Source organism: Populus euphratica, unplaced genomic scaffold (assembly GCF_000495115.2).
Source record: "Populus euphratica unplaced genomic scaffold, PopEup_1.0 scaffold28.1, whole genome shotgun sequence".
NCBI lineage: Eukaryota > Viridiplantae > Streptophyta > Magnoliopsida > Malpighiales > Salicaceae > Populus > Populus euphratica.
Window position 1 is genome coordinate 1,530,983 of NW_011499862.1, and position 25,271 is coordinate 1,556,253.

The 25,271-nt window shown below is 35.1% G+C and overlaps 4 protein-coding genes across 6 annotated transcripts in view; 1 reads left to right on the forward strand and 3 right to left on the reverse strand.

The window, feature by feature from the left end:
* The window catches only part of LOC105125155 (antigenic heat-stable protein), a 2,505-nt gene extending 1,856 nt beyond the window's left edge, over positions 1–649 (forward strand). The window contains exon 4 of the mRNA XM_011025468.1: positions 11–649. Within this exon, the coding sequence (XP_011023770.1) occupies positions 11–305 (295 nt within the window). The 3' untranslated portion in view covers positions 306–649. The remainder of the gene's footprint in view (positions 1–10) is intronic.
* A 499-nt stretch (positions 650–1,148) lies between these two features.
* On the reverse strand, positions 1,149–4,259 carry LOC105125156 (uncharacterized). Of its 3 annotated transcripts, none has more exons than XM_011025470.1 (6): positions 3,838–4,259; positions 3,044–3,280; positions 2,664–2,837; positions 2,472–2,578; positions 2,061–2,368; positions 1,149–1,975 (listed from the first exon to the last, which is right to left on the reverse strand). In XM_011025470.1, exons 1-6 carry the CDS (start codon positions 4,012–4,014, stop codon positions 1,359–1,361), a joined length of 1,620 nt encoding a protein of 539 aa, XP_011023772.1. In that variant the 5' UTR covers positions 4,015–4,259; the 3' UTR covers positions 1,149–1,358. The 3 variants fall into 3 exon arrangements, with proteins under 3 accessions (XP_011023772.1, XP_011023773.1, XP_011023771.1); XM_011025471.1 differs by having other exon boundaries at positions 1,149–1,954; positions 3,044–3,283; XM_011025469.1 differs by having other exon boundaries at positions 3,044–3,283.
* An 8,376-nt stretch (positions 4,260–12,635) lies between these two features.
* LON1 (lon protease 1) lies at positions 12,636–22,554 on the reverse strand. The gene is made up of 20 exons (XM_011025472.1): positions 22,077–22,554; positions 20,531–20,596; positions 20,098–20,289; positions 19,900–19,965; positions 19,733–19,774; positions 19,497–19,619; positions 18,824–18,922; positions 17,970–18,035; positions 17,793–17,879; positions 17,589–17,628; positions 17,057–17,228; positions 16,790–16,914; positions 16,570–16,700; positions 16,323–16,427; positions 16,026–16,139; positions 15,286–15,453; positions 14,935–15,036; positions 14,494–14,751; positions 13,770–14,288; positions 12,636–13,355 (listed from the first exon to the last, which is right to left on the reverse strand). The coding sequence occupies exons 1-20, from the start codon at positions 22,410–22,412 to the stop codon at positions 13,170–13,172; spliced, it is 2,997 nt and encodes a 998-aa protein (XP_011023774.1). The 5' UTR covers positions 22,413–22,554; the 3' UTR covers positions 12,636–13,169.
* A 314-nt stretch (positions 22,555–22,868) lies between these two features.
* Positions 22,869–23,728, reverse strand: LOC105125158 (putative F-box protein At1g67623). Its single transcript, XM_011025473.1, has one exon. It carries the CDS (start codon positions 23,725–23,727, stop codon positions 23,011–23,013), a length of 717 nt encoding a protein of 238 aa, XP_011023775.1. The 5' UTR covers position 23,728; the 3' UTR covers positions 22,869–23,010.
* Between the last annotated feature and the right edge of the window lie 1,543 nt (positions 23,729–25,271).

Consider the following 25,271-nt stretch of genomic DNA (forward strand, 5'->3'; position numbering starts at 1 on the left):
TTAAAAGAGTGTATTGTCGATTAAGTGGCCAGGAACCTCCATTGTTTCCACAACCAAACGCTGAAACCCAGTCAAATAAAGGAAATGACTGCAAGGGGAGGGAAGAAAAGGAAGAGGAAAGTGAAAGTCAAAAGGAAAAATCAAGCTCAAATTCTAAAAAGAGGAGTCATAGAGAGATGAGTATGGAAGCAGGGGCAAACGAAGTTGCTAACCAGACAGCAAATGAAGTTGCTGGCAAATCTGTTGATCTTCCACCAGCACATGAAGGAGCTAACAAGTCCCCCCCATCAACTTCGAAGACTTGAATCCTTACATCAAATGGGCCGTGTTACAGAAGTGACTCTGAATGAGCTGTGTTTTACAAAAGTGACTCTGAATGCGGTGATCCTTGACTGTTATCATGGTCACAGATCACACGGGCTTTGGTAAATCTCGTCGCTAGCTTGCTGTCTAAGCCAGCCTACAGTCAACCTGGCATTGTTAGGACATTCCGAGGAGTTTTTTCTTTGTTGATTTCTTCTTGACTGTTATCATGGTCACATATCACGAGTCTTGACATTTTTACCTCACAGCTGATGACTTAAAACATTTTTTCTTGTATGCTTCAGTTTTAATTATTTGCGGTGCGTATTGCTAGAATTTCCTTTAATGTAGCCCTTCATCTATTCTTGATTATGAAATCATTCCATCTCGCAGCCAGAGAACACATGCCAGGAAATCTCAAATGAAATTTTGATTGTAAATGAAGCATAATTTGGTGTACTTTGGTGGCCAAGGACATTGCTTCAGGACGTGGGGATCCTGACATTCTTTTTTACGTTGGTCCCACTGAGAATCGGTGAGCGCGAAGAATGCTTGTTTGCCAATATGTTTTGAGGTGGAGAGATTTGGGCACTCTTTAACTTACAAGCCCTCAACCCTCCAGTCAATGCATCATTGGTGCGCATGGGGGACTGGATATTTTCTTCTCTTCAAGAATCATAGGACTGGATATCTTGAAGTAATTTACGAGTTTCAGCTGTTAAGGACTGCAATATCTGCAGCTTTGCCAATTGCATCCATGAATTTAGGAGCTTGAAGCATTCACAAAATCATGATTCGAGGGGATTTCCAAGGATCCATGGAATGTAAAACTAAACAACAATTAATTGCAAATCAAAGGGATTGAAAGTTTTTCTGAAGTTTTCAAAATTAAACAGTTTTCTAGAAGCAGCAACTTTCCAAAATTTGCAGTTTGACGCAGCTTACATTTTTCAACGGCAAAAGATAAGGGAAGAAAAGAAAATAACGTATGGCCTAATCTGATGCAATACCATGTTTACACCTATCCTATGGTTCCTACATCTATCATTCTCATCTCAGCTCCAATTGCTGCTGTTGAAGTTTTTAACATGTCCAAACTCATCGACTGTTAGGTTAGGGTTATTGACACAATCATAGGGCAAGTTGTTCCATTGTTGAGGCATCAGCAGATTGGCAGTATGAATCTGAGGCATGCTAGTAATTGGCTGCTGCTCATAAAATTGCCCACTAATTTCATTTGCATTCTCTCCGGTACTAAATACCAAGTTCTCCTCGGCACTACTATCTCGGCTGTAGAAAGTTTCCAGGGAAGCATTATTACTTTCTGGGTTAACTTTCTCGCTAAGATTGACTAATTGGTTCAGCGACAGGACCCTTTCCATATGATACTTCTCATCGTAGCTTCCAACTTGCATGTCACCAAGCAATTGGTTTTCGAGGTCACTCAGAGCTTTAGCTGCATAGTTATTATTAAACTCAGCTACCTGACCTGAACTCGTAAAGTTGTAGTTCTGCAAAGGAACAGCTGGATGCACCTCAGTTGATGGGACACCAGGAACTAGACCTTGATTCCTTGCTAAAGCATCTGTGTAATTGCTCATCCCTTGACCCCAAGGCGCTATCCTTCGACTCTCGGGGACATTGCAGGTATCTGAAGGCGAAAAATCTATGACTATGTTACCACAAAGATAGAGTTAGTTAAGCAGAACTGGAATTTTAAACAAAAAGATGTGGTTGAATATGCTGCAATATAGTACCTGATGATGGTGAAGGAATTTCCTTAAAAGATGACAAGCCTGTATGCCCATAAGGTTGAAAACGCTGAATCTGGACTGGATGTGGAGGAAAATTTGGATACTTAAACTGCATTCCGGGGTGGATATCCTGTCCACTTCGATTAAAATCGAAAGAGATTCCTTTATAGCCGTGAAACTTAGAACGAAAGTAGGGATTTTTCAGCGTTGGAAAAGACTGCTTGCTCAATTCAAACAGCCGCGGTTCGTTAAGTAGAAGCTTCTCATAGTGTTTGTCAAGGTATCCAGCAGGAAATGTAAGAAAATGCCTCCTGAGAATAGAATATCACCAACTGAAAACATTAGATCTTGTAACGAAAAAGTCCACATATACCTACTAGATCATACAAAGAGGATGATACAACTGATGTTCACCTGCAAATGGAAGCTTGCCCTCCAGTGAAGTCTGATGCTGGCTTCCAAATGGTATGTTTCCGTGGTTGCGGATCGGTTTCCTCATGGAAGGTAGGGGGCTGGTTTAACTGCAGAAAACTCAACTACATTACAATGGGAAGATCCAATAAATTGAGAAACTTAAATTTAAGCCTTATAAAAAGCTGAAAATACCTCAATTTGTAGAATTCCAAGCTGATTCTCCTGCATTAAAGCATTTATTCCAATTATATCATTCCATTGAATCTCAATCTTGTTTTTCAGCCCCCCTTTCAAGAGTTCCCACACCAGCTTCTTTTTAGCAAAATAACATTTAGCCACTAGATCACCTTCGTTTCTAGATTTTCTCTGCACACATTTCATCCAATATCATTAGAAAAAGCTCGCGCAATTCATGTTAGAAGTCGTTTTAACTAGAAATGCTATGAACAGTCACGACTGAACCGGGCCATGTACATGCGCATGTGGACCAGGGTCCTCGCTCATGTCACGAATGGTAACGGAACAGATGTCCCAATCATTTCTCCTTTTCGTCAGAAGGTATTATTACCTACCTCCCAAGATCCGATTTTGATAAATGTGGCAGCGAAGTTGGAGGCCTTCAACTTCTCGGACATTGGTTGCTGACCAAAATCACTGCTAGTCCTGCTTTGGTCACTTGATTCATAGGTTGCCCCGGCTTCAACTGTTGTAGTATAGTTTGAATTCGTTATTGAGTTCATCAAGTTTGGTGTTATATTGAGATGTAAACCAAGTGGATTCAATTGCATAAGCTTTCTAGCCATCTCATCCTGCTAACAAGACAGGAACTGAATTCAACATAGCGCATAGCATGTGGAAAGAAAGAAAATGGAGGGAGAGATTTTGCATGAAGAGAATGCGAACATATACTAGAATCCCACCACCCTTTCGATTAAAGCAAAACAAAAAAAAAATGGATTAAATACGTTAATCAAATTCAATAAAGGAAAATTAATAACAGTAAACACCATAAAAATTAATTGTATTTTATGTTAACTAAAAAGGAGGAGATGGCATAAAAAGAAGAAGAAAAATTCTGCATGTCAACATCTTAAAAAAGAGATAAAAAGAGAGAATTACATGCTTTGATAAAAACAAACCCCACAAAGAAATAAAGAAAAAGTATTGATGATGTTATCATAAAAAAGAAATGTATTTTCAGATAGAAAATCAAGTAAAGTATACCAAGAACCATTAACCAGACAGCAAGAACACCCCATGAACGTAAGAACGAGACTAAAAACTCAACTCAAAACCAAAACACTAGCAAAGAAAATGGAAAACTTGATTCTTGAATCAAAAAGAGGAAAAGAAAGCATTTTTAAACCTGATCATGGCTCAATTTGGGTGTATCTATAATTTTCTGGTTTACTTCAAACCCAAGCTCATTACTGTCATTATCGTTATTTCCATAAAGCAATCTCTCAAAATCTTCTGAATCTTCAAAACCATTACCATTATCACCACCAGCCCACAAATGGAACCCAACATGTTCTTCAACCATGGTTTCTTTTACAAAAACACCACTTCAGATATTTGCTTTGATTAGCTCTTGATCACATATACACTAACCTTTCAAGGTTAAAGATCAGTGTGTATGCAAAGATTGGCTCTTTAGAGAAAAGAAAAGAACAGGGGACGCGAAAACAGGGGAAAAGAGAACAGAGCAAATGTGAGAGTATATAGAGAGGAAGAGAGAAGTGTTTGTGTGTGGATAGGGAATAGTTGTTTATTGCCTTAGGAGAACCAATCATGAATTTATAGTAGACAAATAGGACTCTATGACATAAGAATCCTCATGTGGAGCAATTTGAGGCTAACTTGCCATTTCTCTCTGTTTTTTTCTTTTTCCATTTTTTTTGTTTTTTTTTTACCTTGATATTTTAGTTTTGTATTTGATAATTATAAATTGAAGGAAGTAAAAATTGCCAAGAAAAAAAATAGAATTTTTTTTTATCTATTAGTTGTTAATGTTTTTATGTTGTATTGGATATAATAGTAGTATTGATTTCATGAGTGTTTAATATTATGATACATATTATTTTTTATTTTTTACACCAACGTATTAAATAATATATTTTACCGTGTTTAGAATTTTATTTCTTAATTCTTGTCCATGATGGTGTCCTAATCTAATAGTGGATAGCTACAAATGCAATTAAATTCACAGCTTCATGTGTGAACAAAAATGTTTTTTAATCAAGGATGACAAGACCAAGTAATGCATGGCATCATTGGGTCAAATGATATTAGGTTATCTTAAAAACAAAGGTTCCATGCAGCCATATAAGAATTAGGCTCTCATTAACAAATTAGTCTAATCATATTCACTAGTTGATTATAATGGTTATGCAGACATATAGTTAAGAATTTGAAGTTTAAGTAACTATTAATTTTCTAATGTAGTGATACCTATGTAGTAACTATCATTAAACTTTTGTATTTGTATTTTATTTTTGAAAATTAAATTCAATAATTCTTCACATCTTTATGATGCTATTAAACCTTCAATTCTTTGAGTTTCATTATGACTTGAGACAATATATTTTACCATGATTATTTTTTTAGCCCATTTAAGTGAATCATAGTTAATAAAATCCTTAACATCTAAATTTAATAGGAAATTTGATCTATATTAAAAAAAAAAACACATCATATTCAAGATATACACCTAACGTTTGATTATTTTTAATAAAAAATAAAAATAAATATATGTTTGCTTAGATAATTAAAACAGAAGAATATAAAAATAAATTTGTCTTTAAAATAATTTTATATTCTCTTAAAAAAATATAAATGAGATATTTTTTATTTTAATTTAAAAATAGTATAAAGAAAACTGCCAACAAAAATCATGAATGGTGGAAAAGGCACTTTTTAAAAAAATAATATTTTTTTTTAAGATAAAACAAGAGGCTGATATGGCGATTGCGATATAAATATTTATGAGAATAATAATAATAATAATAGTTTACAAAGAGCGTGGCATCCACATGGCCCGCTGATGAGCAGCCATGGAGCCGCCATTTGGAGTGCCCTGTAAAGCCGTCACCAACTCACCATTTACATACCCCACGCAATGGTAGTTGACCCACAGCCCACGTCAGCAGATCTGGGTCCCCTTTTCAACTTCTTCCTCGTTAGACTTTGTTTTACCTCTTTTTTTCAAAAAATAAAAAGAAAAGAAAAACCACCTAGGATTATCTCGTCCAAGAATCAAATCATACGTTAAATAAATCTATCCATGGCTAGGTACGTGTTTATCAACGTGCTGAATTGCACGAAGCTTAAACGAGTAAATAAGAACTCTAAAACGATATCGTTTTAATAAAGATTTCAAACCAGCCCAGACCCGAGTTATAAATTAAATCGAATTTAATTTTATTTAATATGGTATAAATTATGGAAATGAAGGGTGAAATTGCAAAAACTTGGTGCAATTAAACGAAGTGACTATCAAAATCTTGGTGGGCCCCAAAGAAATGTACAAAATTGCTTAGGTAATTAACATGGATCAGCCGACATCTTTAAAATATTGATTACTGAGCACACGTGGTAAGGAGTTATTTTATTTGGTGGTAGATAGAGATGATTATTCTATAGTTGTATCGTGATGATCCAGTATTTTATTAGAAAGTGATAGAGCCATCATTACAGTTTAGGATTTTTCAATTTAGTCCTTAAATTATAGGGCTTTACATTCTTACCTCTAATCTATCATTTAGATGTAAATTTTGTCCTTCGTGCCGAATTTCTTTTTCCTTTTGTTTTTTGGCCCTAAACAGAAAAATCTATCTTTTTTCTTCAACATAAAAATCACCTCAATAAAAATTGAAGAGTAGTCCAAGATGTTTAGATCAATTGGAGTTTAATGGAGTCCATGATTTTTATTTTTAACTTGAAAATGATAAAAAAAAAACACTAGAAGAATGAGATTTTAATGATATATATATAGATTATTGTTATTAAATTTAGTTTGGTTTAATGGATCAATTTCATATTTAATTTAAGTTAGGCTTTAAATAAATCAAGTAGGCATACCTGAATCAACTATCGGATTTTAAATAAATCAACTAGGAATTAATTCAATCAAACATGTATCAACTTTACTTCTAACATAAGATTTTAAACATCAAAACTTGGATTATTAAAGTTTATTGAAAGATTTCATATGGATAATACAACAACATTCAAAAGAGAACCAATTGAAAACAAACATGGTGCTTGATGATCTCAACACTTTAAACCCAAAAAAGAATTAAAAATAGTGAGCTAAGCATTATCAAAGTTTCTTGGCACAAAAGGTGGTGCTGCCAATCACACAATCTCATGAGATCATACCTTAATTTTCCTCTCTAGGAGAGAATTGAGCAAGATGGCCACGTATTAGTGAAGTGGCAAGATTAGTGTTTCTGAGTGTCTTCGACCATTGGAGTGCAATTTCTTCATTGTCTATACGATTATGATCATTCCTAAGGAAATCCCTTAGTTGACTTTTGTTTTGATAATCTTAATTATGCTTTCTTCTTCTCTTATGATCTTTTATCATAGATTGTTATTTTGAGTGAAAAAAAAATGATTTATTCTAAGAAAAAAAATACTTTAGAATGTATTTGTTATTACAATCAAAAAGTTGTTTTAAAAAATATTGAATATTTTTATTTTGTTCCAAGTTAATTTTTTTTACATATTATTTTGATGTGCTAATGTTAGGAATAAATTATAAAAAATAAAAAAATAATTATTTTAATTAATTTCTAAACAACAAATATTTTTAAAAAATTACCATAACTATTAAAAAGCTATTAATCTTCTCTATCGTCAACACATCACAAAACACTTCTATTTTTCTAGGAATTGCCGAGGGTTAATTTTGACTAGTGATCAATCTATATATTCTAGATCTTTTTTTAATAAAGATCCAATCTATTGGTATGTGCAATTTATGAATTTTGTTTTCACTATAAATTTATAAAAAGACAGCACAAGTATAAGGGTTGCATACTTGCTATTTAGAAGATTTTTTTAATATTGGTGATGATGTAAAGATTTTTTTTATACATAATTGTAATGTAAAAATAATTATATATTCCTTCATATCTTGGTATTAATGAATTACTATATTATTGTAAGAAAAAATAATTTATTTCAAACATATTTTTGTTAACCCCCTTGTAGTTTTTTAAAACTAATTTTTTTCATTAAACAATATATTCTCTGCATTGTCTTACAAGTTCACTTCATCACATCCCAAGATTTAAACTCATAAAAATTTAAAATTAATATATTAAAAGGATTCAAAAATATTAAAAAAAACTAATTGAAAGTAAACAAAATATAAAACTGTTTCAAGAATATTTTTTAACTGTAAAAACAAACACACTCAATATAAATCAAAATAAACCGATATCTCCATATAACGAAGTGGGCATGCTTGTAATGTTGTGGAATCCATTAGCTGTAATTGGTAATTGGCGAGTAATTAAGCAAAAAGAAAGATAAGATTGAAAAAAAAAAGAAAAAAAAGAGGAGGAGGATAATCTCCAAGACTCCACTCTCCTCGAACAACTTTGGCTCGTAGCATTTTAGGGTGGCTTGACTCTTCAAGTCATGCACCCATTTCTCCACTCCCAAGGATGTTATCATTGGCATGGATCATCATTGTCATCTTTTGAGGCCATCATTTGTGGAATAACAAGGAGGATTGAACAGTTTTGAAGGTGACAAAATGATGTGCAAATTACTATACATTTGTGAGTTCACAATTTGGACTTGAATTATGACATGATGGCTTAGTTTACAGTCATTAATTGTTGCTTATGTTAACTTTTAGAGGAAAACAAAGATTGTAAAGTAGAAAACCTTCTCCAATTATTATGTTAAATGGGTGCTAATCTTACTTTATAATGAAAATGACACTTCATCTCTCCCTCTGGTCAACGTTAGTGTACTACTAGCATAATTAGGTTCAAGGGATGCTGAAATTTCTCTTCCTCTTCCTTTTTTTTTTTTATTATTCTTTTCTTTTTTAATTATTAAATATGATGCAATATATTAACATATAAAACCCACAACTCAAATCTAACATAGAATAAGTTTTAATTTAAATGAAAAAACATTTATTTAATTAAATCTAATTCATTATTCTGGACAAGCTAATTCCAAATTTTACCAAGAAATTCTTTAAAAAAATCAAATAACATTAATTTGATGAATATAATTGATCAGAGATTAATTTAATGATTCGTAGATTAACTCAATAACATGATGAGGAATCATTTTTCAAGTAAAACCCAATTCCAAATCCTACAAGTATGATTTATTGAAATATATTTCCATTTATATTCTACATTTTAGCTTGGTATAAAAATCTGTATTCCATTTGAAATAAAAAGAAATTGGCTGTCTAAAAGCGTTAACAGACCACCATCAAATATATTTCTAATTAATTTCCCAAGAACGCTATTCGTCCAACAAGCTCCCATGGTGTTGTAATTCTCCTCGTACACACACACACACATGAAAATCCAAGGCCTTGTTAATTAATTTTATACACCTTGCTAATCATTTATGTCACTTTTGAGGCTTGATTTAGCTAGCATTGAGATTGTCCTCTACATTGTCGTTTTAAACCAGAGGAAGCTTTATGAGAGAAATATATTTAACATGGATGGATAAGTTTAATCATGACTTAATTTCGATATTAACAAACTAATTAAAGATACCTTATAAGTTAAAATTAAAAATAACAATATAGTTGGTTTTATTTTAATTGTAGTTTTTTTTAAGCACGACAATAGTATTTAACCGATTTTTTCACATGTATCTATATGTATTTTAAGAAATTTTTTATTTTATTTTTTGATTTAAATTAGTGTTATTAAATTTGATCTAGTCTAACAACTTATTAATTCTCTAACCCTACCCTCACTCCTACCTCGAGTTAACTTTTAAACTAAAATAGATGGGAGATAATTAACCAAAAGTGATCCGATCAACCTGACAACCAAATCATAATCTAGTTAAAATCTAATTTGATTTAAAAAAAAATTAAAATAATATCATTTTAATATTTTTAAAAAATCTTGAAATAATATAGTTTTGGATCAACTATGAGCCAATTCAAGAGCAGATATATCATGTATAATAACTTTAATGTATACCCTAGACAACAACGTAATAGCAAACTCACATAGAGGTCATCCTTAAGTGTCCACTATGACCATGCCAATGCTAACTGAGAATAAGTTAGAACAATATGTTGAGTGATTAAAATAAGAACAGCAACAATAATACGAGGTAAGGCTAAACATATTTCTTAATCAAAAGTCACACGTGGGGGTCTGAGAGGAATTAGATACTAGATTAATATGCTAATGGCTGCTGCTAATTATTAATCCTTTTTAATCAAGGAATGGATAATGCTTGTTAGGCGCCTACTATACATTATACACGTATGGAGGTCCAAAAAACAGTGAAAATGGCTGACATATTGCTCCTCTCGATTCCCACATAGGCGTGCTTTTATGGGAAGAAAATTAAGAAGAGGCACAACGCAAAAGAAGGAATGAAATATTCTACCTTTTGACTATAGAAATGCTTGTGACATAATCATATGCTTTCTTCTGCAGAGCATAATTAGATCTTAGAATGTGCATGATGGTCTCGACTAGCAATTTCGTCGCCACCTCTTCCATGGCTTGAAAATGACCTATACACAATACATTTCTTCTTCTTCTTCTTCTTCTTCTCTAGGGCATGGTGGAAGTATGACCCGAAATGGTCTCTCGAGTCTCTAGCCTTATCCATTTCTTTGAAACGGTGAGATCATCACTCGCACTTGGATTGGAATATGCTTTAAAATAGTATGAGAGCTGAATGCTGAGTTATGGCATTGAAAATCACATGGGTTTTCCCCACCCCAATATAATAGGAAAATAAATGTCGAGGGTGATCCGGGTAAGAAATCTTTGTGGGGTCTTTTTTTATGGTTTATTTTTGTTGCACTATCTTCGTAATCTTGAAGGTTCATGCATTATATCTATTGGGATCCACCTCGTAATTTTCATGCTTTAACTACGTACAAGATGTAGAGTTTTGGTGGGAATTCTTGTAGCTGAGTCAGGCTTCAAATCTTTGCCAAATCTCCTTAGTCATGGAAGATCCTTTGAACATTTTCATCTTTCCTTGCTTTCGTTTGGATTCCTAGTCATGCACAGTAATCCAAGCAATTTAGATTGTTTGAAACCGTAATAGTTGTTGTTGTTCTAAGTCTTTTTTTACTCAAAAATATATTGATATAAGTTTTTTTTTATTTTTTTAAAAATATTTTTAATATAATCACATCAAAATAATTTATATATATATATATATAATATTTAAATTTTATCCCATCCTCTTATGTAGAACGCAAAGCATAAAATATTTGTATAATGTGATTAGTCATAAATTGCAATGATTAGAGGTAATAACTACTCTCATGGATTAGTCTAGAAAAGTGAGCAACGTGCAGTCGAGTTGCACTTAGTGGGTCCAAATTATTTTCACATTTCTGTGGATTGACAAATAGGCATGTTTAATTCCTAGTCCATAGTTACAAGAACCACCTAGCTAGGCTGTCCGGCCGACTCGGACACTTGAGCCATAGATCACATGAATTAATTTCTGGGTTAGTAAGTTAATCCAACTTATTTTTTTTAAGTGGCCTTTAAAATGATGTGTTTTATTTAAAGTTTTTGCGATGTTGTTTTGGTATAAAGAAATTAGGTTTTTTTATTATCCTATACCAACTAGTTATTAGCTTATTTCACCAGCTAGTGTGAGTTTTAGAACCGTACTTGAACAAGAATAAAAATGTATTTTCTCATGAATTATTTTAGTCATCCACTTTATATAAACGACTTCAAGTAACTTCTGCGCATGTCCACTTTATAAAGAGGATTAAAAGGGGGGATACTGTTTTCAAAAAGAAAATAAATTCATAATCTCATGATGGGAAATTATAAAAAGATCGATCAGTCATTTATCATATATATATATGTTCTCCAGACACACATGAGCTTTCAGATCCCTAAACCTTTTACGTAGTCAAGTGTGGATATTGTTGATAGGTGACAAGCAATCAAACACATTAACAGAATGAAAGTACTAGGAATATAAGAGGGGAAAACCCCAATAGCCAATTTCCTTTTCTTTTCAAAAGCTTGTACGGTTCTTTCCACTTTCCAGATAAATAAGGTGGACATGAAATTCCCCTAGAAAGTATTCATAACATGCTAAGATTTTCAAGAAATAACCATAGAAAATGGTTAAAATTTTCGAATATTACTAGAATTTGTGTAAATTAATGTGAAATCTGCACTCTTGTTATGCAGTGCTGAGATTGATCGTGGCTGGAAGGCTTCAACTTGATTGAGTCCGTCCATTGAAATTGAAAAGACAATAGCTTTTGGAATTGTGGATGGGAGTCAAGGATGGTGAGCTCAACTTAACCTTTCTCATATGGTGTGGTGCAGAGAGAATCGAACTTCAGTCAAGATGTCAGAGAGTCACCAACCCACTCTATAACTGTCCAATGATGACCACAATTATTTTAGCATTGGGTCCAGATTCACCTAGGGTCAGTCTGTGGCATAAGAATGGCTCCATAAGTGCACCTGTCAGGTGGTGGCGCTTTGCAGGGTGCACCTTGTACTGGATTTGGATTTTTAGGGCATGATTTTAACTTGCGGAGGAAAAATGAAAAAAAAAAACACTTCACAGAATTGTCCTTTTTCTTCAAGAAATTATTGGTATGGGACCCTTTGAATAAAAAAGATCTACTTCCTTTCCTTTTCTTTTTTGTATATGATGCGCATGCACAAGGTTAGATCCTTTGGCATGCAAAAGATACATTGCTGCCTTCTTTGTATGCATTTCACACTCAGCAATAGATTTGAGTCAATGATTGAAAAACATGCTTTTCTTGATCTTGATTCACCTAAGAATTCAGGAAGCTTGGTCCTCGTTGAGCCTTGAGCTACACAATGAAAGGTAATCTTCCCCCTTGATTCCATAGGCTAGGTCTTTTGATATCAGGCAACATCACTTGAGCAACAACTACTCAGATAAAAAACAACTATCAGCTGATGAATACTGAGGAAATCATCATTAGTATGATCTACATAAGATTGATGAGCATCCATCGACAAGCATGGCAAATTGTTCATAGGATTTCTCATGTAATACAATCTGCAGACATAATATTACATGGAAACAAGAAAATGAAAAGTGTTGCTAGCCAACCTGTCAATAATTGTCCAAGGTAATTTTCTCGGAAACAGATGCCTGTCGATGTATCAGAGTCTGGGGAGGGAGGAAAAACACAACTAAGCTGTCAATTATTGGCTCTTTTGTGGGTATCGAAATGTACAGTTCTCAAAAAGAATTATACTTTTGACAAATGGGTGGTATCAATTTACACTAATTTGAAAAGTAAAGAAACAATGACATCTCCCACCCATGTGCTGAAATCTCAGCTCTGCTTTGTTCTGAGACCATCCTGATGAGAAATCCAACAATGTAGGACAAAACTGGGTCTCGTTCTCAGTAAGGGTCTCAAAGTACACATACACTTCAACTGGGGACCCAGAAAACTGTTAGTTCAAGAAGCACAAGGGTTTACTTTTTCTCATTCTCATCATATCCCAAAGCTAACTCGAATATCTGGCCATAGTCATCTACAAAGTGGACATCAAGGCCTTCTTTGACATTAGGTGAAAGCTCATCGAAATCTCGCCTGTTTGCTGATGGGAATATGATGGTCTTCACCTCACTTCTTCTTGCCGCTATTGTTTTCTCCTTGACCTGATTGTCACACGAGAAAGGAAGTACATGAGTTTTTAGAATTACAAACTAAATACGATACAGCTTTCAATCAGTTACAGACTGAAGAAAATAAAATTTCATGGTCCAGCCACAGCCTACTATACAAGTTGTCACTTTTCAAAATTCTGTATTCGCAAGAATTCTCAGAAGTTCATAGAAACATCTGAATGCCACATTTACTGGAGCACAAAAATGTGTTACAAAGAAAAATACAGTTATATGACAAGTAGTGGCATAAAACAAAACCATTCAATAAGTTGCAAAAACTAGGTGATGACCAAGGATAAACATCCACTACTGTACATACCTAAAACTTAGAGAGAGATGTTAGTAATCACTAAAAAGAGAAGGATAGCAAACATGGCAAGAGAGAAAGAGGTTCATATAACGTACCCCACCAATGGGAAGAATTTTTCCAGTTAGTGTAACTTCCCCAGTCATTGCTAGATCTTTTCTGACAGGCTTCTTCATGGCAAGAGATAGAAAGGATGTGATCATGGTGCAACCAGCACTCGGTCCATCTTTTGGTGTGGCCCCAGCAGGAACATGAAGATGAAGCTTGGTATTAGAAAAGAAGAGGTTATCAGGTTCTTTGACAAGCAATATCCCTCTAGCAACTGTGTGAGCAATTTGGGCACTTTCTTTCATTACTTCTCCAAGTTGACCAGTAAGATTAAGGGCTCCTTTCCCATCTCCTTGCTCAACCTGAGTGGTCTCTATATACAAGGTGGAACCTCCCATTGCAGTCCATGCAAGGCCCATCACAACCCCAACTGGAGTTTGATCATAGATGCGTTCAGCATGGAAAACAGGTTTGCCAACAAAATCAGCCAAGTTTGATGTGTCAACCAACACTTTATCAACTGCCTTAGTTCCTTCACTTTCCTCAATTTTCTCAGTTTCAGTTGTATCCTATCAAAAGAACCAACACAAATTTGAAAGTGACAATCAAGATCTGAACAAATTGACAAGGAGAGGAGAAGAAAACACAAGGCAAATAAGAAACAACATTCCAAACATGACTTCATAAGACTCCATCATAGCCATGCTCAAAATGCAAGTGCAGTGCCTCAAAGCTGGCACCAAATTCTCTAGCAGTATATTATCTTTCAGATACCTTTGAATCAGTAGGTTGATCAAGGGGACTCTGTACATTGTCAGGTTGCGGATCCGTCTGCACAATCTCAGCTTCCTCGGGGGTTTGATCTGTGTGCACAATTTCAGCTTCCTCTAGGGTTTCATTTTTTTGTTTGTTACTGCTAACCTCTACTGATTCTGTGGAGGTTTCAATACTTTCAACTTTTTCTGCATCTAGTTCTGCCACTGGAACTGCAGGTTCAATTATTGCTCCTTGCCGCACAAGTTGCAGTGCAATCTGGCAGGCAATGACAAAAACAATTAAGAATCAGACAAGACATTCTTAAAATGTGTTATGCCAAAAATGCTTGCAGATGTTCCCTGAACAAGGAATGTATGACAAAGGCAACCTCAGGGACAGTTATGAACTGAATTTTTCTCAGAGCCACAACTTTCAAGTTTAGCCACGAATTAAACAAACCTTGCGATAGATCTTTTCAATTTGCTTTTGAAGATTCCTAACTCCTGCTTCTCGGCAATAATTCTCTATCAGAGCCAGAAGAGCAGCATCAGTTACTTCAACCTGGAAACATGAAGTACAGTAAGTTTCAAAGGCAGAAGATATATTAAGCAAAAGTTTCTAATAGCAGCAGGAATTAACATTTGCTAATATGGTATCAAGAATATCCTTACATCTGTTGGCTAAAATTGCATCTGAAAATGACCTATCATCTAATGATTATTTTACCATGCAAATGACATTGTGATAGAATACCACACAAGAGAAAGATTATTCACACACACACAGACATCAAGAGAGAGGGTGGGGGACCTGCTCAGGCTTGATGCCACATGCTTCACGTGTAGCCTTCTCCAAATAATCTCTGGCAATATGCACTTTCTCGTCTGTAATATACCCAGCAATAGAAACTACCTCCATTCTATCCAGAAGGGGGTTAGGTATCGTGTCCAAAACATTTGCCGTGCACACAAAAAGAACCTGCATATATTTTCCAAGGGATTAAGCAACAAGCTGTGGAAATTCCAAAGAAACAGAACACTACCTGACATGTTCCAACTCTTAATAACACAGCACAAATTGAACTTGCAAAATACAATAACAGGAATAAATGCAGAATAAGATAATTTATTGGCTCCTACCCAACACAAAAACTTTAAAACACAAGGAATGCCAAAGTTGGGCATGAGATAACGTGTATGAGTGGGCATGACACCACGTGTGTATGAGTGCAGTATAATTCTTGTAACACAGCATGACTAACGCCTAACCACCCTATAACAAGCATATAAATACTTCCAAAGTCATCACAACTCTCCCATCATTTTTCATCATCTATTTCCTTGGTGCATGGATATAAAAGATGCATGGAAATGACAAATGTCAAGCATTTTTAAGGTTGAATAGTGGAGCTTTTCCAATTAAATAAGATAACAGAACTAAAAATGAAAAAATTGTTAGCCACTGCACTATCTACTACAACAGACATCCAATATAAGAAAATATGCCCAGGATAAAAACCAAAGTGCCTGCAAATCACAACATCTACCAACCTTTGATACGTCAATCGGAACATCAAGGTAGTGGTCCAGAAAATTGGCATTTTGTTCTGGGTCAAGGAGCTCCAATAAAGCACTTGCTGGATCTCCAGTGTGCCCTCTTCCCAACTGCCACAAATAAGAAAACTCATTCTCAGCAATAGGAAAACAATTCATCATCATGAATGATTCATCTTTCCATTGCAGATCTCAATATAGCTTATATTAATGCAACGAAAGAAATATTTGGGAAAAGAAATGGAAACAGTGACACCAAATCCAAAAGTAAATTGACCCTTCAACTGAAACTACCTTGTCAATCTCATCGATCAGAACAAGAGGGTTAGCAGTTCCCACATTTTTCAGGCACTGCACCATCTTTCCTGGCATTGCACCAATATAGGTTCGACGATGCCCCTGGATGTAATATTGAGTTAGTTAAAAGTGTTCTTCAAAAAAAAGAGGAACCCCTGGATGCTGGCTGGGTGATGTTATGATGCATATTGCTCATTGTCTCGCTGAAAAATAAAATTAAAAAAAAAATAAAATATTTAACTACCTTAATTTCAGCAACATCAGACAAACCTCCTACTGAAAACCGAAAGAACTTCCGGTTTAATGCACGTGCAATTGAACGCCCAATACTAGTTTTACCCACCCCAGGTGGACCAGAGAGACAGATAATTTTTCCTGCAATGTGTTTGCAAGAAATGAGAAATTACATTTTGAGGCTACTTACTAGCAGACATTCAGATTGACGACAATGAAGTCAAACCAACCTTGTGAGATTCCTCTTAGTTTTCCAACAGCTATAAATTCTAATATCCTTTCCTTAACATCAGTTAATCCATAATGATCTTCGTCAAGGATCTTTTGTGCCCGTAGAACATCAAAATTCTCATCGCTTCACCCAATAATAACAACAAAAAAAAAATAAACAATTTTTCAAACATATCAATTACCATAACAACTCAATTAAATAGACCTTGCAATATATTATTTTTCCTTGAGGCATTTACGAGGACCAAGCTAAATGAGAAACAAACCTGTAATTTCCCCAAGGCAATGCAGTCAACCAATCTAAATAATTACGAGTGACATTAAATTCACTTGAACTAGCCTCTAAAAGCTGCAGCTTCGTGAGCTCTTCTTCTATAACTTGCAAAACATGTTCTGGGATTTTTTCCCTGTTTGGTTCAAGCCTTTCCCTGAACTTTGCTGTAGTAATGAAGCATAAATTATTTAAATGGATGCCAATACAAATAAAAGCTACAACAGGTTTTATCTAGATCAATGCAATGGCCAGGGGCAATATTTAAAACAAACAAATAAAAACTTGATTATAACCATTTAGGACAGTCAGCAAACAAACAAAGCATTCAGACTTATGAATTATACGAATAATAGTGGCAGCAGGCCTTGGGCTTCAGAGTTAATACAGCCACACCATGTAATCCATACATCCATGTTCTGGCTAAACTTAAGCTTCTCAGAATTTAGTAATCTTGCGAGGTTTTTACGTGTATCACAACTAACAGTCATGCAATTCCAACAACAGGTAATCAAAGCATAACTAACCAGAAAGTGCTGTTTTGTCATCTGTTTCCAATCCCAGTTCCTGCAATGAGGCAAGTTATATGCCAGATAAGTCTAAAGTAAATAAATGCAACTTTCTTGAATCCATTTCCTGGTTGTATTAGTCACTAACATATTAATGATGAGGAACAAATATCTACAACAATAAGGTATTCTAGATAGTAAACATGTAAGGCAACCATATACCTTCTTTATGGCTTTAAGTTGTTCATTCAACAAATAGCGCCGCTGCTCACCACTTATCTTCTCTTCAATTGCTTTTGCAATTGATTCCTAAATGCAACTCCGGAAAGTTAATGAATGAGAGTCAAAACAATGAATTTCAATACATAAAGTTGTAAAAATATGATTAATGGAGAGTACCTGGATCTTGCTGATTTCCATTTCTTTTTTCACCAACTCTAGTGTGAGTTTCAAACGTTTATACACCTACAGCAGAATGCACAAGATATCCTGATGTAAGCAATATGAAGTGCACTTTCTACAGGCACTAGACAGAAAAAGGATTTGAAGATCCACATGTTACACCAAACAAATGCTGGCATAAAATATTTCAAAGTAAATCACATGTCAAAACTGAGCTCTTGAATTGCAGCAAGTATTTAGCTTAAATTTCTGTAATTTCAACGGTGCTCCTATAACTACTACCAAAACAGCATTGTTTTGAACTTTTTGTTGAAAAGTAAACTCCACTGTTTTCTATAATGTTATTTACCCTTTAACAAAAGAATCCAGACAGTGATTACAAAATCTACCATGAACAATCTGAAAAGTAACTTGTTGTTAATTGCCAGTGAATCCTCTGTTAAAACACAAAAACAGGATGAACGCCTATGAATAAAAAATTTGATTGATCAATGAATAGGGTATAGATCTTTCATTAATAATAGTCAAGATAATTCTACGAAATCTCGTTTGAATATTTTTCAACACTTTTTAGAGTTGATGATATAATGTAATACAAACTAATAAACTAAGGCACATCTTAATATCTTTGTAAGCACGAAAAAACAAGGAGAAGAAGAAAGTTTTCAAAAGCTAAAAGGAATCGATACCAAATGAAGTTTTTTTCAACTGAATTCCACTTTCACTGTTCCATTTTGTCTTAGAGATTTCATGTACTAAAAGAATTAAACATCACGAGAATTGCAAAAGGAGCTTTACCAGATTAAGTGACAAAAGGAGCTTTACCAGATTATATTTCTACTGATACTTACATCCAGCTCTTCAAGCACTTCTTGGCACTGCAACTTGTTCGCGCCTGATATTGCAGCCCCAAAATCTGCTAGCCTAGGAAAATTAAAGTCACCTACATGCTGCAAAAATTGAAAGAGATATGAGAAGCTATTGTAAGAAAACTTGAAAAGCCAATTGATCCAATCAATAATCATCTCAACATTTTCTATATGGAACTCCACTCCAGGTTGTGCTGAATTACAATCATTAATACACTGCAAATTGACCACATGCGGGAAACAGTGACCAACCAGCACAAATAATTGTATAGAACCCCCTTTTGTCTACAGTGTGATTCAAAAGGAAAACATACTCTAGTGGAAACCAGGTTACTTTGACATGCTTCCTGTTTCACTTCTCTCTTCCTCCACCACAAATCACTATCAAATATTGCATAGAAGCATAGGTTTGCATTTCCGAAAGCAGCAAAAACTAGAAATTGAATGGTAACTTAGGCTGGAGAACCAGCTATAGGATCATCACATAGTAATAAATATAAGAAATGATAAACCAATGTAATTGCAGGAAGGCTCCCTTGTGCAAGAATTGCAAAGTGTTCAGATAAAAACAAGCATTCCTAGAATCCAGTAAAACTATCACAGCAAAATTTGCACAGAAAAGTGATTTCACAGAAAATCTAGAGAGAGAAGAAACCTGTGTATATGTTTGAACATGATCTCTCCAAAGTGAACTTGTCTTCAGAACATCTCTCAAGGTTGATATAACCTCAAAAGATGTTGCCTTTATAACATCATCATCCTTGTTATATGGTTTGTCCTGAACAACAAGAAAAGCAAGAGAATGGATGGGAAGGTGCATGAGTATCATTTGCATGTGTGAACCTTTAATAGTACTTTACATTCAGTCATAAAATTTAGAAAATTCAATACCTTGAGATGATCAACTTTAACAGTTAAAGGATTCTCACTGACCTGTACAACAGCCAATAATATGTCAACATAGAGAACTTTGCAATTAATGGGATAAAAGAAAAGAACAGTGTAATGCTTTTTGAAAGCTTACATGAAAATAAAATGACAAGTTCATCCACACTCACCATCTCAGTTATCCGAAGTCGCCTATGACCAATAAGGATAACCTGGTCACCTTGAATAGTTGTGATCTGGAGTAGCATGTTAAAGATTAAATGACAAAGACACTGGTTAAACTTCTTATAGTTTCATTTATTATGAAGTAGCCATTCTTTGTGGCAATGCTAAAAAACACAATTAAAAAATTCAACAAAATTAGACACCTGAGCAAGTGTGCCAACTTCATGAAGACGATTATACAGATCCTTTCCCTTAAGATCATATATATTTTTGTCTGATTCAGATCCAGTTACAACACTGGGATCAGTGTCTGGCTCATCTTTAAGAAGAAAAGCTCCACAATATGGTGCTTGCCTTTTTCTGCTTTCTTGTAAAGCTGCCAATAATTTAGGATCCTGCACAAAAATTTAGAGCAAAGGTAAGAGCTAACTGTAAATTGAAAGTTCAAAGTTTGACTTCAAAAAATCCTACAGATCAACACGCACAATGGTATCCTATGATGGAGATATTAGCAAAAAATGATGTGAAAAAACAGGGTAAGAACTAGCCCTTTTTTACTCTTTTCTGTTACTTGCATGGTTAACAGAGTCCCAAAATGTCAGGAAAAATCTAAAAGCATAGAGAAACATGCTATACCTTCACATAAATTGGCATGTAGAAACCAGGAAAAAGAGGTCTATGTGGCAATGGCAATGCCAGCACCTGCCAAAAGAAAAATAAGTAAAGGTCAACTCAAATGCAAATAGAACCAAAATCAGTCTCAAAACATTCACAAAATTACCACTATGTAATCATAGAAATATGAATCACATTCAGGAAAACAAAGTTCTACGGATCAATAACTTGCAACATTTGAGATATAGCAGAAGAGAGTGTCCTTTTCATGCATTTTACAATTTAATCCTTCAAAACTGCCTAGTCCCGATAAAAATTTTGGCACTATAGACTGAATCAGTCTCTAGACTCGAATTCATTACCAAACTAATAAACCTTCCCTCACTAACAAGACTAAACAATTTCTATAACATCAATTTAATTCAAAAAACATATCTTAACGCTATCCACCCTAGTATATCCTCTCCTTAAGCTCAAATTTCTATCATCTAATTTTCCATCCAATAATTCCTGATAGTCTCAGGGTTATCTATCTTTCAGCAGGTGTCTGAATAAATAAAGACTTCTAAGATAAGGAGCGCAAAATGCTTGCTGAGGATTTGCATAATGCTGATATTAAGAGATTCAACTGGGCACTGCCATGAGGGTAGCTGTGAAATCGATAGTAGTAAACTGAACATGTTCTATCCAATACGGGTAGGAGAAGACCCACAGTAATAGATCCATCCATGTAAGCAGCCCTTCCACTACTAATCCAGCTGGTCTTGCTGATTCGCCTGCGAGCCTACTTGTCCATTCATTTTCATTGCCATTTGAACATCCCGTTAACAGTTTTTTAAACTCATATTCTATCCCTTCTGCAATGCCCATATTCGCTAGCAATTACAAAATCACACCATAAATGCCAAAATAGAAACTAGCAATAGCAAACCAATGCACAATTATAAACCTCAAGATACTAAACAGCAGAATCATAATGCAAATGCCACTTCTAATCAACCACACAAATCAAAAAACTTTTTTAGTCACTTCCTAAACTAAAAAACTCACACTCCATTTATATTGAAATGACAATTCATAAACCAATCCTATTACCCAAGGGAAAAAACTCAAAACCTCATGTTTAGACTCCAATTCATTACCAAACCAATAGAACTTCCATCTCTAACAAGCCGAAACAGTTTCCAAGACACCAGCGCAATTCGACAAGTAGAGCTTACTCCTATCCACCCTATTGTATTCTCTTCTTCAAAAACTATAAAAAATCACATAATCATATCAGAAATGCCATAAAAGAGTACCTTTGGCAAACCAATGCACGATTATAAACCTCAAAATGCAAAACAACGTTATCATAATCAAATTCTACAAATTGCTAACAAAACAGAAAACCAATTTCAGTCACTTCCTAAGAAAACTAAACTCAAATCTAAAACCCTAAATAACACATAAAGCCCACCATTTTCCTTCACTTTCTCTAACTTCCCCACACCTTTTCAGCATCCAAACAATACCCAAAACCCCCCAAAATAAAAATAAAAAGGTTTAAGAACTTTATTGAACCAACCGTTAAATAATCCTCTGGTCTAGGACTAGTAGGCACAATAGCCGAGGAATTACTGGCATCCGCAGCTCCACCTTCAGCCTCCGTCTCGCTGGCACCACTTCTGACCTCCACCTCAACAATTCCACCTCCATCGCCGCCATCTCCGGAAGAAGAATCAGAGCAAAAGAAGGCCCTTTGATAAAAAATGGGACTTTTATGGCCCCTCTGAGACAACCCAGTGAGTAAACTCAGAGACTTCAGAAAGGAGCTCGGTTGTGACTCGGTGGCGACCCGGAGACATGGGGATGTAAAGTGGGTGTGAATTTGGCGAGAAGTGGAAGAGAGGAGTTTTAGCATTGTTTTTGATGTGGAAATGTTGAAGAAAGGGAAGGGCGGAATTGGGAAATTTTGGGTTTATTGTTGTCAGTTTTGAGTCTCCATTGGAGGAGACGGAGGAGAAAGTGCTAGATGATTGTAGCAAGCAAAGCCCTGCATAAACCCTTTTTTAAGTTGTGTGTTTTTCTTGAGTTATATTTATAGGTGAGCAGTTTGGTCCTATTATTTTGGTTTAAGTACTAATATTGTCCTCCTTGTTAGTTTTTGTCAAGAGGATTTTGGAAAACATGTATTGTATTTGGTTAATATTCCACGGAGTCGTAATAGATAGAAACATGTTTGGTTATATAATTTTACAATATATCAACGAACTTTAAAAATAATTAAAGGGGCTTTGATAATGAATGATAAACAATTTCCTTCCCTTTTTCCCTAGTTCTTCCTATCAATTCAATCAATATATCTTGTAAACTTAAACTTACAGTACAGATTTTCAATTGATTTAAAAAAAAAAAAAACAATACTTGTGCTATTATATATAGATATAGACTAGCAGCACCAAATACTGTGGTGTTTCTGGGGGGAAATTCCTTGTTAGGATTAGGGATGAATACAATGATTATGATATTCCAAAGCCTCTAGCCCTTAGAATTTTACAAAACAGAGTTGCCTCATGATCCCATACGCAATAATCACAAGTAGTGTACTCTTCCTCATCAATCCATCCTCTCTTGTTAAATTTGCTACAGTTGCAGGTTCTTCCATGGCTCTTGGGTTCTTCTGGTCCAATACCAGCTTCCCCTCTGTCAATCCACATGCTTTGAAGAATCCCTTTTATTTTGTCTCTACACTCTTTAATTGTGCGGTGTCTTGATTTGTGGTTCTTCAGGGAAGAAAGCAGTTCTATACCCTCTTGTTTAAATTGCCCGCCATGGCATACAAGGATGACACCGCATGTGTATATTGCTTCTACGTGCCCTTTTCTGGCCGCGTTCTTCAAGTGTTGGAATCCTGATTCTGGTTTGTTGGAACTAAAGAACTCGACCATCCCATGTCTAAATAAAGCTTCAGGGTTCCCATTCTCCTTGCAACGGGCCAAGAAAGAGGAGGCACCGTGGCTAATCGTCCAAGGAATAACTGGGAGTTTCTCGATGGTGATGTGTTCAAAAATATAGTTCTCTGATGCTGCTTCAAGAAACTCTTTGCAGCTTAATTTAGCTGTGAAGAGATCTGAAATCGATGCAGAGGCCACGCGAGCAAGAACTTCTGTCAATAAATCTTTGGGAAAGTACTTGAAAAACTCATGACGACTAGTTTTTCTTCTCCCCTTTGTCATGTTTTTCTTTCTGTTCACCATTAATATCAACTCACACGTAGACTCTGTCACTCTGCCTTCTTTTATAAAGGCTGAACCGACTCAAGGTAAATGTAAATCCGAACTGAATAGGACAAGCTAGGCTTAATTATGTATCCAAACTCCACAAGGAATTGGTTTCTTTCGAGTTCGATAATTGACTACAAGTTACCGACCGATGAGAAGATTGAGATTTAGAGCCTGTTTGTTCCTTTCCCTGTGAAACGTGTAGGGTTGGCTAATTGACTAAATTTGTTTTTTTTTTTAATATATTATAATAATAATTTTAAAAAATATATATTTTTAATATCAATATATTAAAAAAATCTAAAAAATCTAAAAATTAATTAAAAATTAAATTTTTTTTTTAAACACAGCCCCACCACGTAGCCACGAGCAGCCAATAGTATTCAATAGAATTGCCTCCCTGGTAGACTTGCATCATTTTCAAAAAGCTTGCACTGATGTTGAAATCAGTGAGTTTCCTCTGCAATTCAAGAGTAAACTTCCATCCATGCAGCTTCCTTTGGAGGCGAGTTAATTAAACCACTGAACAAATAGTTTAGTAGCATCCGCATTTCCCCTCTTCAACCATTTTTCTATCAAATATGGCTATGGGATGAGGATTGACAGCAGTGCAAGGTGGTTATGGAGTAACATTCTGTTGATAATTTCCATAGGCTGGTTAAGTTGAGAGACGGGTGTGGATTTGAGCTTCACCTTGGTAAAACCAGAGCATGGGCCACTGAACCTGTACATTGTCAACCATCCTGTAAGGCCATCAATCAGCATTCTGCTCTCTCTCTCCTCTCTCTCTCTCCAATGCTCTTCAAAGTCAATATTTTCCCGGGAAGATTCCTGCAAGGAGACATTCTCCTGAGAAACATGCAAGGCATTGCCGCACAAGGCAACTCAGTTCGTACGTTATCGTTATATGAATAACTCACCACCACCATTACAGACCTTATATCAAACCAGAACTGGTCAAGACACAAGACCCGCATCTAAAACACAGACCCCAACACGCTCCTTCAACAGTTACTCAATTTCCGGAGCTAACTTAATTTAAGGTACTTGATTTGGTCACCGGCACAACGCAGTGATCTCTAGTCTTACACTCACTTGCATTTTTCAAAATTATTCAAAGATTAGATCTTTAATTTCTGGATAATTGCTTGGCAAGTATGAGAAGGATCGTTCAGTTTCTACAATATCATATAGGATGGAGGATGCATTAGACTCAAGGTGCAAATGGGCTTCTCAATGAGTTATTAAAGACGGGTTTGGAGGCAAATTGAACTAGTGAGATTATTAGAGAGGAAATAACTTTTGCATCATGTATCAGGCACCCTTGGAAACAGAAAATAAATTGTTTACTATCACCATTGGATGATCATTGATACCCAAATTCTGGTCTGGAAGCTGCATGTTGAATAGTGTTGGGAATTTCGACCGGTGATGTTCTGATACTTGCTCATAGGAGAGCCAAGCACACTGACACAATATTTAACGTGGTTCGGCAAAAC

Excerpts from the sequence above, each read along its gene's own strand:
- LOC105125158 (XM_011025473.1), bottom strand. The coding sequence starts at position 23,727 with ATGACAAAGGGGAGAAGAAAAACTAGTCGTCATGAGTTTTTCAAGTAC.
- LOC105125156 (XM_011025469.1), bottom strand. The coding sequence starts at position 4,014 with ATGGTTGAAGAACATGTTGGGTTCCATTTGTGGGCTGGTGGTGATAAT. Across the intron at positions 2,579-2,663 it reads TTGGAATTCTACAAATTGAG|TTAAACCAGCCCCCTACCTT; the intron begins GTATTTTCAGCT and ends AGTTTTCTGCAG. Across the intron at positions 2,369-2,471 it reads GGGCAAGCTTCCATTTGCAG|GAGGCATTTTCTTACATTTC; the intron begins GTGAACATCAGT and ends TTCTATTCTCAG.
- LON1 (XM_011025472.1), bottom strand. The coding sequence starts at position 22,412 with ATGCTAAAACTCCTCTCTTCCACTTCTCGCCAAATTCACACCCACTTT. Across the intron at positions 16,701-16,789 it reads ACTAAGAGGAATCTCACAAG|GAAAAATTATCTGTCTCTCT; the intron begins GTTGGTTTGACT and ends AACACATTGCAG. Across the intron at positions 14,289-14,493 it reads ATCAACCTACTGATTCAAAG|GATACAACTGAAACTGAGAA; the intron begins GTATCTGAAAGA and ends TTCTTTTGATAG.